The 16,353-nt window shown below is 36.4% G+C and overlaps 1 protein-coding gene across 2 annotated transcripts in view; it reads right to left on the bottom strand.

Annotated features, from left to right (window-relative positions):
• The window catches only part of ATG5 (autophagy related 5), a 124,254-nt gene that overhangs the window by 65,548 nt on the left and 42,353 nt on the right, over positions 1-16,353 (bottom strand). For both annotated transcript variants that reach the window (XM_026511715.4, XM_048225910.2), the window contains one exon: positions 14,609-14,771. In XM_026511715.4, the coding sequence (XP_026367500.1) occupies positions 14,609-14,771 (163 nt within the window). The remainder of the gene's footprint in view (positions 1-14,608; positions 14,772-16,353) is intronic.

Genomic DNA, 16,353 nt, shown 5'->3' with positions numbered 1-16,353 from the left:
ACTGAAACTAGAATATGCATTCATAGTTCAATTTTTAGCTGAAAGAATTATTTAGATGGCATTTACTGCAAAATTAATTTACTATAACTCACTGCCAAAACAAGGTTGATTCTTAAAATTATATACATACCTCAAAAAATAGGGCCCACACAACACTTTATACATTTTATTATTTCCTATAATGAATTTATTTTGGACTAAATACTATTATTTTAAATGTATTCAGCAGCTTTTAGTGATAAGTCATATACACAATGTATCCTACAAGGTAAAAAATTTAATAAGGACTTCTACGAATCCTAAGGGTAAAATAGAGGATATTACTAATATCTGAAATTATTCTACTGTTCTATTCTAGTGTTTCTCAACTAATTTATAAATCAAATGTCTAAATCCCACAGAGTATTCTTTTGAGTGTAATAACACCTAAAAATAAGTTCTTATAAAAATATTGGTGACAAAACTTCTAAATGTAATACCTTTCCCCTTAACTCAGTAAGGTTATGGAATTGTCTTCTCTTCCTACTTCCTAGATATTAGATTTCCACTGACTGTCCCCTCTCTTCCACCTCTTATATTTTCAGTGGAAAAATATCAATACTTTTTATCTTACAAAAAATATGTAAAAGATGTTTTCATAGAGTTTTACAATCCTACATAAAAGTAATTTCACCTTAAAATACCTGGAAAGTCAATGCACGTTAATACCATAACACCTGTAGAAAAAAAATCCAAGTAGTATATTTATTTATTTATTTATTATTTTTTTTTTTTTAAAGATTTTATTTATTTATTCGACAGAGATAGAGACAGCCAGCGAAAGAGGGAACACAAGCAGGGGGAGTGGGAGAGGAAGAAGCAGGCTCCTAGCGGAGGAGCCCGATGTGGGGCTCGATCCCATAACGCCGGGATCACGCCCTGAGCCGAAGGCAGACGCTTAACCGCTGTGCCACCCAGGCGCCCCCCAAGTAGTATATTTAAAACCAAACTAGCTTAAGAAAAAGAGCCACAGAATCTTGAAGTTTAGCTGTCAGTGTGGCTTACAGTAATTTAAAATGAAGTCTTTTTGGCTGAATCTTTTATGAAATTATCTCCGATTAAAAATGCTGTGTGGGATATTTTATTGATACCCTTCTACTGGGAAAGAAAGAAAGAAACCAGATGTCAAAAAAGGCGAGGAATCAAGGATAGCTTGGATCCTAAAGGGACCCTGTAGCAAGTAATGCTTCTTATGTAGAAAGCCACTTTGAAGATAATAATCAAGACTTGACTGAACATACTGTATTTTAGATAAAAAAATGTGTTTATTTTGCACTCATGTTTGTTTTTTTTTTTAAAGATTTTATTTATTTATTCGACAGAGATAGAGACAGCCAGCGAGAGAGGGAACACAAGCAGGGGGAGTGGGAGAGGAAGAAGCAGGCTCACAGCGGAAGAGCCTGATGTGGGGCTCGATCCCAGATCGCCGGGATCACACCCTGAGCCGAAGGCAGACGCTTAACCGCTGTGCCACCCAGGTGCCCCTGCACTCATGTTTTTTATGAGTAATTTCTAGTTTTGGGGTTAAAATCTTGCAACTCTCTGACTGCTAATTAAAACACTGGCACAGTTTAATAATATTTAAATGTGATTTTCACATAAAAGAATTTCTGAATCTTTTACAGTTTCTAAAGCGATAAAGGAGAAGAGACATGCAATGAATAATAAGAAATTAGCACTGCTTTAGAGCCATATTCACTTCTTTGGTTCAAGAAAGAACTAAATCATTTAATACACAGAATTCTGACATCGAAAACTCCTTACCACAGCCACTACAAAACTAGTCTGCACAGGCAGAGACAGAGTAAACAGAATGTCATGGGGATGGGGGTAGGAGTGTGGGGAAGAAGGGGCTTGAAACTCTGAAATCTTCAATAAAGCAATTTGTAGGTCTCTGTTAAAAAGTACATGAAAAAGATATCTGGGAACAGGCAACACACTGTTTGGCATTAATTACAAATTGTTCAACTAAAATGTAAATATATGGCCATTCAGACCCAAAAAGATAAAGAAGGAATGAGTCAGAGACTAGGTCAAAGTAAATGAGAGGTAAGGGAGAAGGAAAGAAGTGCTAAGATATGCAGAACTACAACAGGTGCCCCACAGGGAGCTGGAAAGGCAGACCGAAGGAAGCAAAAGAGGGAAAAGGAAAAATACAGAAGACACATGTTAATTTATTTATTTATTTTTTAATATTTTATTTATTTATTTGACAGAGATAGACAGCCAGCGAGAGAGGGAACACAGCAGGGGAGTGGGAGGGAAAGAAGCAGGCTCCCAGCAGAGGAGCCCGACGTGGGACTCGATCCCGGAACGCCGGGATCATGCCCTGAGCCGAAGGCAGACGCTTAACGACTGCGCTAACCGACACATGTTACTTTAAAAACGTAAGCACTATTAGTCTCACTGAAATGACAGCATGCTATTGATTCACTTGTTATTTAATAGTCACTACAGCAAAAATAAAATCATTGCCATCCAGAAACAATTAGGGCTGAGTGTTACAATAAGAGGTTCACATGACTAGATTTAAGATAAGAAGAGTTAACTGGTTAAAAGAACTCTATTTCATTTACATGCCAAATTCCTTTTGTTCCAAATACACCCTAAATGCTTCAGTAACAACCGAACATCCTAGTTCTCAAGGGTTGGGCTGGCAAAACAGATGAGAAACTTCATAAATGGGTTGGCCCAGGCGACAGACCTTCAAACACATCTTGCAAGGCTGCTCTGACGACAATGATAATTCACGTAAAATGCCCACCACAGAAAACTGGGTATTCAGTAAGTGATCACTGCTATTCTCGAGGAGAAGCAGTATCACCCATTAACTCTGTATCACTTCTCTCTAGAGCAGTGGTTCTCAAATGGGTCAATTTTGCCCCTAGGGGGATATTTTGCAATGTCTGGAGATATTTTTTAATGTCATGATAGAGAGTGGGGAGTAGTGTGCTACTGGCATCTAGTGAGGGGGTAGAAAGACCAGGAATGCTGCCAAACACCCCACAATGCATAAGATAGCTCCCTCCTTGCCACTGCCCCAACACCAAAGAATTACCCACCCGAAAATACCTATACTGCTAACGTTGAGAAATCCTGCTCCAGAAAACGAGGTTTTCAAACTTTAGTGCATCACAGTCACCTGGAGGGCTTGTGGAACCATAGCTTGCTGGGACCTTTTGCTGGGAGCCCAGAGTTTCTGATTCAGTTGGTCTAGGGTACATTTCTAATCAGTTCCTAAGTCATGGGGATGCTTCTGACCCAACTGTCTACACTTTGAGAAATAGAACTCTTAAGAAAAGTGATGAGGAGCTAGTGGACAAAACAAAAAAAAATATTAGGCAAGTTAAGTACCTCTGGGGTTTTCTGTTCTTTTAAATCATGAAATTCTTAAGTTTCAAAACAAAATATTCATTTAAAAAACAAAATAAACTACATATGCATATATACCTGCATGTGTATAATTTTCTTTTTTTTAAAGAGGAATTGTGCTATAAATTTAAATAGTAGTGAAAGGCCATGACTCCAACTGTGAAAATCATTTATGAGACAAGTGTTTGTTTGCCTTTCCTCTATATAGTGGAGGAAAAGCTTCTTAAACCTTCCCACACTTACTTTATAGGAAAAAAAATGACAGTATGTTAGGAGGTATAAATTTCAAGAAAGTTTTTTAACTGGATCAAATATAAATAAAAGATATGATAAAGCTGTCATTTTACTGTAGATGGTTTGAAATTAAAAGGAAAAGACAAACTAAATTTTTGTGTTCCTGTAACACTAAAAATTCCCTAAAAGCATTTTCAATTAGTAATCAGAATTTACATAATCAACCTAGTTATACAGATTTATATATATGTCAACTGTATCTCATATACAAAATATATTCCCTACCACTGGTGAATTCTGGGACATACAACCATTCACTGGCATTAATGGACTCTTTCCAATAAACTTATGTTAGGATAATGTGTAGCATATTATGAAATAACCGTCTAAATGTTTTCACCAAGTTTTATTATTCATGATGTTCACTGCCAAGTCTACCCAAAGAACTGTAAGAGGCTATGATCCAAATCATTACCAAATTTATTTATTCATTTAAATCATGTAACTTCATAAGCAATCTTTCTCCAGAAGTCTAACTAAGTATCTGTATAGCTTTATATTAAAACACAAATACATAAACTTTTCAGATTTCCATCATTATTTTTAATTACAGAAAGTAGAACACGGAGACTGATTTAAAAGACGTAATATAATAGAGTAAAATGCCTGTCTGTTCCACAGTAAAACTTAATTGAACGCTCAAGCAGGTTACAAATTTGCTTTAAGCAACTTTCTCACAAAGTTGTAGATTCTTGAATGCCACACACACAGCTTTACACTGAATTTATTCACCTTCCTGTATTGTAGGCAAAATAATGGAAATGACTAACTCAGCTGTTTGCAGAAAGGAAAACACACAATGGTTAGTGGATATAAAGAACTGCCAAACATCAGGAATATATGGAATTGCTCCATATTTCACTGCCTTGTATCACTGGGAACATTAACTGTCATATCCTTAAAGATGAAATAACAAAGATGGCACTTATGAAAGTAAACGAGTATGAAATCAGACACTGCAGCATTCAATTAGAATTTATTAACCCATCTCCATCTACTGACACACGCTCACAACACTTAACTCTAGCAATACCTAACGCAATGTATCTCTACATCAATGTCTCAGAGACAGCTCAAACTTTTAGCCTCAAAGCTGACCTTCTCAATGGCTTTGTCCCTCAACCCAAACCTATTCTCCATCTACTTATTTCATATCACAGTATAAAGAACCACTATCCATTTAGCTGTCCCAATTGGAATCCGGAAATGATTCTTTCCCTTTTTTTCACCCTGACAGCCAATCTAGTAATAGAGTCTGTCCATTCTACCTCCAGAACAAACCTCAAATCTACTTTACTGACTTTTCTCCATCTCTAACCATCATCACCCTAGAGGCCACCATCCTCTTATATCTGCATCTACTACTGTGGCTTCTCCACCAATCTTGGCTCCATCTTTTCCATTCTCTGTTCAGAAGACAATGCTCTTACATCATTTTTGTATCTCATCGCTCTCCTGCTTAAAAATTTTCCAAAGGCTTCCCACTGCACTTCCCACTGAATTATTTTCATTGGCCTATTCAAGGCCCTACATCATCTAGCTCTTTCCCATCTCTCCAATCCCATCTCATGTCACCCTTCCCTCTTGGTCACTATTTTCCAAGACACAGTGGCCTTCTTTCAGTTCCTTAAAACATACCAAACTCTTTGTTGCCTCATGTCCTTGAAACACGTTATTCCCTGAAATGATTGGTTCTCTCCCATCCTTAAGATTTCAGGGTAAATATCTCTTCAAAGAGGTCTTCCCTAACCATCTTAATATCAATAGGTCTAATTCCTCCCGGTATCTATTCTTAACACTTTGTTTATTGTTTTCAAAATAATGTAAAATCAACTGCCAAAAGGACCTTTGTGTCCCAAGAGACTTATGAAAAGAGCTAGATTAAAAAAAAAAAAGCGCCTGGGTGGCACAGCGGTTAAGCGTCTGCCTTCGGCTCAGGGCGTGATCGCCGAGTTCTGGGATCGAGCCCCACGTCAGGCTCTTCCTCTGTGAGCCTGCTTCTTCCTCTCCCACTCCCCCTGCTTGTGTTCCCTCTCTCGCTGGCTGTCTCTCTCTCTGTCGAATAAATAAATAAAATCTTTAAAAAAAAAAAAAGTGTCATTTTTGCTACACAGAATGTTTAAAAAAAAAGTGAGACTATAAAGGTAGAGGGAAAATATGATAAGAAGACTAGAGAAGAAGGGGTATCCCAGAAAAAAAACCTTACATTATCTATAACTTCAAAAAGCTATAAATAGGATTAGATTTCTTCAAAACTGCCTAGCATTCTCCCACCTCAGGGCTTTGCCCTTGCTGTTCCCTCTCCTCAGAAGGTATTAACCCTAGATAAATGCATAGTGCTACTTCGCATCTTTATTTAATGTCACAAACTCAGTGAGACCTTCCATGACCATTCTATTTAAAATAGGAAAGCTCTATCCCAATACAGTTCTTTCTCATCTTTCCCTGCTTTACTTTCTCCCATAGGACTTATTATCATACAACACATAAAAATATTTTACGTATATATACATATACACAGATAAGAAATATATATATATATGTACATACATACTACACTACGCATACACACACACATACACACACACTTCTTATCTTTCTCTCCCACAATAATTTTGGTTGCATAAGAGTAGGCATATCAGTCTGTTCTGTTCACTGCTTTATCTCCAGCATAGATTCAGTAACATTAACTGAATGAATTCAATGAATTCACATTAAAATGACACCCATAAAACATGGACCAAGTTATAGCAGGAATGTGATAGTTAATCTTATGGGTCAACTTGACTGGCCATGAAGTGCCCAGATTAAACATTAGTTTGGTGTGACTGTGAGGGTGTTTCCAAATGAGATTAGTAATTGAATAGGTGAACTTTCAGTAGACTGCCCAGTTGAGCAACTGAACAGAACAAAAGGAAGGGGAAGGAAGAAGAAGGAATTCACTCTTTTCCTGCCCCACTGATTAAACTGAGACAACTCATTTCATCTTCTCATCCCATCGGACTGGGATTTATACCACTGGCTCCCCTGGTACCCAGGACTTCTATCTCAGATTGAATAACGTGACTGGCTTTCTTGGATTCCCAGCTTGTAGAGGACAAATCATAGGACTTTTAAGCTTCCATAATCATGAGCCAATTCCTCATACTAAATCCCCTTTTATGTATATATTCTTAAAATTGCTTCTATTTCTCTGGAGAACCCTAATACAAGGAACATGTAAGAGTAGCAGGAAGGCCAACACCAAGCCTAAGATGAGGCTTATAAAAAAATAATAAGGAAAACAAAATGAGCTTCATAAACTATGTTTGGCAAAGAAAGAACACATGGAAAAAATTATTGGGGAAGACAGTATCATATTAAAAGACAGAGAGAAAGGTCAACTATTGGACTTCCGTTTAGCTTCCATCTTCTCCAACACAGAATGATCTTCAAAGAAGAAAGTGAAAAAATATAGCTGAAGTGAAAACAATGCCTCTACAGGCTCAGAAATAAGAGCAGGTACTGTGCTTTTGTAGGTATGCTGCTTTAAGTTGATGCAAGTCTTCAGATGAAGGGGAATTACTTCAGAAGACATTAAAAGAACTAAAAGGATTACAAAACCAAAGCCAATAATCTCATGAAACAATGAACAATGGGAGAGGTGCTTGAGGTCAGGAGACAGGCAAATGTTTCAACTTAAAAATATGAGTGGATGTTATCAACCAGTAAGCCTGATGTCAATCATCAGCAAAATTTTGTTTTTCGGCCTTCAGAAAGTAAAACAGTATTAGCAGAAATCAGCAGACATTTAAAAATATGTACGGCATCAAAGTGGCCTACATTCCCTTTTACAACAGTATTAAGGAGGGGTGCCTGGCTGGCTCAGTCTGTGGAGGGTAAGACTCTTGATCCTCTCTTGATCTTGGGGTTGTGGGTTCAAGCCCCACGTTGGGTGCAGAGATCACCTAAAATGAAAATCTTAAAAAAAATTTTTTTTAATTATATAAAGGGACTGAGCATTAAAAAGTGGTACCTTAAATGTAACAATACAGCACAGATCTACTTTTGGATAATACGTGTAAGCTGCGGTAAAAGTAGTTAGGCACACTCAATAGTTTCTGCAACATCTAGGAATCAACTTTGACAGTTCTCATTCTATTACCTGTCGCATTCAACCAAATAGTCTTAACAATTCTCTATCTCAAATATTTCTCAAATCTACCTATTTCTCTCTATCCTCAAGGCCACCACTTATAAACAATTGCCATGTCTCATCTAACCACTAGAATAGACTCCCCTAGCAGTCTTTTAATTCCATGTTTGCTCTCTTCAAATTCATTAACATACTGCACCCAAAGAGACACCTTTAAGAAGAAAATCTGATTCTGTCATATTCTTGCTTAAAATCTTTCAGTAGTCCCTTATCTATCCCACCTCAATTCCTGGGGATTAAATTCAGTATCATTAAAATAGCCTATAAAGCCCTGAACAGATAAGGTCTCACTCTAATCTGCAATGCCAGGCCTAACTTGGACAGTTTGCTACTATTCACTCTTGTTCTTGATCACCATGCTCTAGTGAGAATGGTCTCCTCTAAGCTCTCTGCTTCTCTGCCTAACCCAGATCATTCCCTGTGCCTGGAACACTTTCATCATGACCACCCTGCTCTCTATCCCTTCCTCTTTCTTCTACAACTCAAGCTATAAATGTAATAATTATTTAGAGGCTATCTGTTTAATGTCTGGCTCCCTTAATAGACTGTATACTCTGAAGGAAGGACCATGCCTGTCACATGCACCCCAGTGGCCCCTGTGCTTAGCACAGTGACAGGCACACAACAGGTTCTTATAATGACTGAACCAAACTACCAGGATCTGGGCATGACTCTCCTATAATGAATGTTGTTTCCGAGACTTGATTAAATATCAGAGTATAAAATCTATGAAGGATATAAATCTATAAGCAATACTGGTGGCAGTGGATTAAAGAATAAAAATTCCTATAAACTCAGAGTGAGGGAAGGGTAAGAAGTAATAGATGAAACAAGACTGGCCACATATTGCTAACTGCTGAGGCAGGGTGACACATAGTGGGAGCTCATTATACTATTTTCTCTGTTCTTATTTATACAATGGAGGCTCAGTGTTCTCATGACTGGTAAAAATCTGAATTTTGCTAAAGACAAACAGAAAGCTTACCAAATAGTAACCTTTCATTCAGAAAAAGGGTTCAAGGTTCTACTTAGGAATCTCCTTCCACACCACCTACACCTAGAACAGTATCTGATACTGTAACAAAATCATAGAAATTAAAGCTTCAAGATACAGAGTTAAGTCTTAAAATCTCTTCTCTCTTTGTTTTAGCACTCTTTCTATGACACCAAACTCATTTCAGGAAAGTTACCTACCACCTAAGTCCTGCTTCAAAGGAACAGGGAGAGGGAGAGAGAAAAAGGAGAGGGAAGAAGGGAACAGGGAAAAGGGAAAAGGAAAGAGAAGGGGAGGGAAGGAGAAGGGAGAAAGAGGGAGCAGGGGGAGAGAGAGAGTATCAACAGTAATTCTTCTTCCAAGAAGTCCTTTGGAATCAGCTTAAAACATCTACTCGTCAGAATCCAGGTATATGGAAGCACCACTTTATAGTCCTTGAATGCAAGTCTTGGGAAGTCTTACCACATTCACATTTATAAGGAACTCCAGCGTACAGAGGAAAGTGATTTGCCAGACCACGCAACTGATATGAGATGAATATCAGGTTCTTCTCAGACCAACAGATCGTCAGTCCAATACCTAATCTACTATATGCAACTGATAAAAACAAAGCAATGCAATTACAACCCACCCAACTGCCTCTATCATACAAGCCTCCAAAGAGCTAAAACCACTGCAATTATCTTTACATCACCTAGCAAACAAAAGTATTTTCAAAATATCATGACTTGCTATAAAAATCACCCTTCACTAATCACTTTCCTCTTAAAAACCAGTTTTAGGTTAAAATGGTACAATACCAAATAACTGAGTGATGTAAATTTTCAACAAATTTGGCAGTCAAAACTTAGATTTATTTGAAGGACTATGGAATTTATTTAATGTTATCTTTCCTTTTTTAGTACACTCAAAAAACCAAGGCTGAAAATTAAGTCATATATTATGTTAAAAATAGTTTTTAGAAATTTCTTCAAATCTCTAGCTTATAAGAAAAACAGCTTGACATTTAATAGAAAAGAGCCTACACATGTAGTGACAACAGCCTCATAACTAATAAAAATGTTACTTTCTTTTCTTTTTTGTGGTCATTAACTTGGTTTCACAAGGAGGTTAAATACTTTTATATCTAAAATGGAAACTCATAAAAAACACTGAAAGGCACAGTATGTCTTAAATGAGTTTTCTTGGTTTCAAAAGTTTTTCTTATTTCTCTTTCACAAAGATCTGAAAAATTAAAATTAGCATTTGAAAGTATTCAAAAACTGTTTAAATAGTTGTTTAGTTGCTATGATCTACAGGTGCAGTTCTGAATGAAATAAATTTACCATCTGCTATGCCTCAACTTTGACCAATTTACAATTATACAAACCAAAAGGTGAAATACCTTTGTCTTCACAAATTAATAGGACCTCCTTTTGGATTTCTGTAAATAAATTCAAACAAAACACTTCCTCTATTTTATAGTAGTATTAAGCTATTTATAAAAGGCTGTTAATATTATTTCCTTATAGTATTAAAAAGGAGTAAAATAGTCATTCAGTTAGTATTTATTTTATCTGCTCTATGCCTAAGACTGGACTGGGTGCTAGGGATTCAAAAATGTACAATACACTCTAACCAGGAGAAATTTATATTCTAGCAGAATTACATAAACCATAACTACACCAGAGAGTGATAAAATATGAGAGCAAAAATGCATATAAATGGACAAGGAGGCATGACAGCATGAAAACATGGATAATTCTACCTCCACGCCACCATAAGCTCCATGAAGACAGGGTGCATGGCTGTTTTATCACTGCTGGATGATCACTAATTCCTACCAGAGTGTCAGGCTCATGTTTAGATGTTCTATAAATATTTGTTGGCTAAAAAACATTTTTAAAAGAAGGCTTCATGTATCAGTTGACAACAGAGATGAGCATTAAAACATAAGTAGGAATTAGACAAAAAGAAAGAAAAGGGCATTGCAGGCAGAAGGCACTATTACACCCACCTTTCACCAATTTACTTTAATGTAGGTAACATTCAGCCTTTTATCCCAAACTATATATATGTTTTTTAAAGATTTTCCTTAAAATAAAATGCAAGTATGTGAGCGAGGGTTTGGCGGGGGGGGGGGGCGTGTGGCAGAAGGAGAAGCAGAGTCCCTGCTGAGCAGGGAGCCCAACTCAGGACTTGATCCCAAGACCCTGGGATTATGACCTCAGCTGAAGGCAGATGCTTAACCAGACTGAGCCACCCAGATGCTCCCAAAATATATTTTCCACCAACAACATTTACCTAGCCAGAAATTTCCTAAATGAATATTTTAGTTTTTTAAAAGTAGAATAAATAAACTACCAAGGTCTCCAGTACCCATAGGATATTACACAGAAGATTTTGAGTGTAAGCTCAATCATTACCAATACAAACAAGATCAAACATAATAGGTAAAAAAAAAAAAAATTTATAGCTAATAAAAATATTTTTCTCTTTTTTAAATTTAATAAAATTTAACTTAGCAATGCTAACTTTAAAACAGTTGTCTATCCGAGAAAGAATAGGAGCTAAGACAAAATAGGAAAAAAGGAATATTATGCCAAAAAATAGCAATGAAGGCAGATTAAGTCCGATACATTAAGTTATACCAAGTTCTGAATGTGACATTTTAAGTCATGCTTTAGGTCAACGATAAATGTGAGCTGTTGATCTGGTCAACCTTCTATGAGCTGCCAAATGTTTTCTAAAAGGGTCAGAGAGTAAATTTTAGGCTATGGGCCACATGGTCTGGGTCTGTCAGAACTATTTAACTCAGCTGTTGTAGCATGAAAGCAGTCACAGACAATACACAAATAAATGGGTGTGGAAGGGTTCTAATATTTATTTATTTACAAAAATAGGTGGCTGGCCCATGACCATAATTTGCCAACCCCTGTTCTAGGGTCTCAAAGTGACTTCTCAACAATTGTTTTTATCAAGACAACTTTACTTCCTTTCACGCACTTTCACATACACTGTATTAGTGTTTTGTTAAAGCCTCCAGGACACCTATAAAAGAACACAGCAGATATTCTCTTGTTTTACATGTAAAGAAACGAGCTCAAAGGAATTGAGTGAGGTGCCCTATGGAGCTGCTAGGAGAGCTGAGACTAAATAACTTTTTTTTTTTTTTTAGATTTATTTATTTATTTGAGAGAGAGAGAGAGCATGAGCAAGAAGGGCATTGGGAGAGGGACACAGAATCTCAAGGAGATCTGCACTGAGTGTGGAGCGATGCGGGGCTTGATCTCACGAACCTGAGATCATGACCTGAGCTGAAACCAAGTCAGATGCTCAACTGACTCCGCCACCCAGGTGTCCCTAACCAACTCTTAACCACCACCCACCACGCCCAAGCCTCCAATGCCCCAAGTGAAATACTTGAATCATTTTTGGAAACCTCTGCTGAATCCCAGAGCTCTCTATTGCAGACTCACCACATTCACAATAGATTCCAAGAACACCTACTTAAATAGCCATTAAAATTATTTACTTCAATTCTGAAGCCAAATTATTCTCAGATCCCTGTTTTCTTGGTAAGATTTGGCCTTCTTCCACTTAGGTTATCCTCTTATTCACAAGTCTCCTAAAATTTCAGTTCATCTTCAAATAACCAGCAAGAAAAAGGAAAAAGTACACCTTCTAAAAGGGTTGTAAACTCTTAATTATTTATAGGAATCTGTATACTCAGTAAAATACAAAAGGCAAAAGGCCTACCTTTGCAGAGCTTATAATCTAATTGAGAAATACCAGACATACAAATATAAAACTAAGGAGCAACTCCATGTAACTCAAAACTAAGAGACTTAAAAGAAATGAGAAAATTTAATTTAGATTACACAGTGTCATAAAATATATACTTTTTGCATTACTGAAGTCTCCGATAATGCCCTGTTTTGCATGCATAATGAAACTTTAACAAATACTAAATAACCACAAACACCTCTTTGACATGGTAATAATACAGTCAGTCCAAAAGATAAAAATGGATCACATTTTTTAAAATTATGTTTTTTTTCCTGGGGGGATAGGGAGATGAAGGTGGGTATTCTATTTTATTATAGTTATTGCCGTGAAAGTTCAGCTTATATTGGACTAATTCTCTATCCAAAAACAACTATAAAAGATGGATAAAACATAGGCAGTCCTTGCTTTACACAGTAGTGCAGGACTGGAAAAGAGACCATGAAACTATGCAAAGTGATCTTAATAATCAATGGTGTGATCTTTAAAAATTGTCCAAACATTAAAAATTCTGTCAGTTATAAATGTGTAAGAAAATGAATAAAGTAAATAAAACTAATGTACTTAGTACACTGTAATTTAAAACCTTAGAAATGCTGAGAATTCAATAGCTCTGTAAAAACTTTAAGCATGGTTTGAATAGCGCTTGTTTTATTGACACATACCCTACAAGGAAGCATCTTTCCTAAACCTTGCCGAACTGTCATATTCCTTTCTAAGTCTGGATCAAATTCCAAACATGTTACCATGTGCACTTCCGACGTCATGAAATATCTCTGAGAGATCCTTTAATGCTAAGTTTCAGCACCCCTTTCTCTGGGATAAATTCACCCTTTTCGTCACAACGACCTACCTCATTCATGTGGAAAAGTTCACCTTCACTAAATTCCTGTGGCTGCATATCTAGTCTCTCAAAAGGCGGTAGTGTCAACATTCCCACAGTCAGTTGTTTCTTCTATAATTCCATTATTCTAGTAAAATGTTGCTGTCAGCATTATCACTTTTTGTTTCTTTGCCATACTTTCATCTTTCTTGGTCAATTCCCTCTTTCAATTATGCACTTTTAGAAAATGTTATATGGGCTTATCACCGGAGACAAGGAGGCAACACAACTACATGCTTTGCTATCTGTGGGTAAACTAAATAACAGATGAGTAATGATGATTCACTCACAGACACTGAAAAAAGTGATGTGACTGGTCTTTGATAATGATGCATATCTGCTGTTAAATGACTCACGGACTAAAGAGCTAGCAATACAGTTTGTACTTTATGTAATTTCAGATAATATACGGTAGCAAGTAAAATTTGAACCATATTGTTAAGGACGTGGTATTTAACTAAAGCATGTTAAGTGAAATTCATGCATACTGGACCCATGCAAAACGCTGGCTACCTATATGTAAAACAACTGTGTTGAAGGCACTGGAAGACAATGCAGGCAAGATTAAGGAACTATGATCTCTAAAAGATGGAGGTGAGCTGCAGATTCATCTCAGCTTTTCCCCTGAGTTTATATTCTAAATCCCAGCCAGGAGAGACAGAATCCAAGTACAAAGCAAGTCTTACTGTTCTGAGAAAGCAGGGGTTGGAGTTTGTGCCCTACCCAAGGGGAGGTACTTTGGTTCACACACAAGGTATTCAGTTGTAATTCCAGAAAGATCATGACTAGCAATAAGAGCACTTTCTCCAGAAGCTAAACACAGGAAGTTTATACCATCTGATGTTATGGGCAAAGCAACTCTAATGCTAGAAAATCCAGAAAGAGAAGGATGTTGGAAGAGTACAATGTAAGTGATCACTAAAGGTAGTTTCTTTGCAAAATTTTATGTGTAGAGGCTGGAATTTAAACTTGTACCACCAATTCTAAGATGTACCAATTACTCACAGAATTACAGTTATTTCATACTTTATAAAGTGGTAGTCAGAAATTAAACTGCTATATTTACCATTTTGTAATCCCATCCAGAGCTGCTTATGATCTTTTTTCTGCATTTCATTGATAACTTGACTTTTATGCTTTAATGCATCAGCTTCTTTCACACAAGACATAAAATGAGCTTCAATTGCATCCTTAGATGGACAGTGCAGAAGGTCCTTTTCTGGAAAACTCTACCAAAGGAAAAAAAATACACACATAAAACAGGTACACATATTAGAAAATTAGCTTCTTAAAGAACTGTATCTCCCCAAATTATCCAACATCTTTAGCAAACCATCTTTTAACTTCCCAGTAAAGAGATTAAAGTACAATTCCAAATACTTTTTAAGTTTTAAGTTAAAAATCTTTAGCTACCTGGCATATTTTGTATTTTTTCCAGATAATCCTTATGTTTTAAATCAACATAAAAGAAAAAAAAAAGGATATGGAAGAGTAATAACTTTAAAAATGCTTTTTGATATGGCCGTATCTAGTGCTGACAAGAATGTGGAAGAGAACTGACATATACTGCTAGTGAGGACGTAAAACAGGACAACCGCTTTGGAAAACAGTTTGGTAGTTTTTTAAAAAAGGTAAACATATACCTACCATCAGATCCAGTCATTCTACAACTAGGCAATTACCTAAGAGAAACAAAAACATCTACTCACACACAGACCTGTATGTGAATATTCACAGTGGCTTTATTTGTAACAGCCCAAAACCAGGAAACATCTTAAATGTCAATAGGCAAATGAATACATAAATTGTAGTATAAATTTATCAAGTGCACATTTTAATGTGTATAGTTTGCTGCAGGTCAATCAGACCTTAAGAAAGCTGTTAAAATGTAGCTTTTAAGGTCAAATAGCTAAATTTACATCCTATACCTACACTAAACCTTTTAGGCAGTTGAGGCAACGATCACTGGGCAGATAAGCAGTTATGTAAATGAGATGACTAATGCTCTTTTCACTGAAAAAAGAAAGATAATAAGAGCCAACAGTAAACACTTATTGTGTGACAGACACTGCACTAATACTTTTTATATGGACTATGTAATTTAATCTTCGTAACAATCCTTAAGGTAAAAAGTATTATTGCTATTTCACAGATAAAAAAAATTAATTAACTAATTACTTAAAATGCTCAGAGAGCGGATAGAGTCCTATGTGGTCAAGCTAGGATTATTCTGACTCAAGAGTCCCAGTTTTTAACTACTACGCAATACCACTTCCTCCATAAGACCTGAATATTTAAAATAATTATATTCAAACATTTTTTTACCAAAAAGTTATGGTTCTGTAAGTCCTTTGATAAAAACTGAGACAAATAATAATGGCAGGGGAAAAAAAGCATTTAGTTATAGCCTATTTGGACACTATTAAGAGACAACATTAAATTATCCAAGTGATGGAAAGCTCGAAAATGACTAGGAAACTTAAGAATACGCCCTCCAGCCAAAAAGGGCACCTGACCACCTATTGCTATTTTCTAAAGTATATTTTTTTTAGATGCAAATAATCAGTCATATCTCCTTCTGTTTTAATGAGTCTGATCTCATAGATCTGCTGAGTAAAAAGGTAAGCCACTATTTAACTACCCACTGGTCACAGCTGCCTGGAGGAGAGGGAAACACCTGAGACAATCAAACCGTCCTTCTAGGTACAAAGTGATTCTAGATTCATGGTGCTCTTGAACTAAAAATCCATAAAGAATGAAGGTAGTTGTTTTCAGACACAGGCACACAAGGGTAAAGAATATGAGAAAATA

The sequence above is a fragment of the Ursus arctos genome, unplaced genomic scaffold (genome assembly GCF_023065955.2).
Source record: "Ursus arctos isolate Adak ecotype North America unplaced genomic scaffold, UrsArc2.0 scaffold_13, whole genome shotgun sequence".
Lineage (NCBI taxonomy): Eukaryota > Metazoa > Chordata > Mammalia > Carnivora > Ursidae > Ursus > Ursus arctos.
This window is presented reverse-complemented; position numbering and strand designations above follow the sequence as displayed.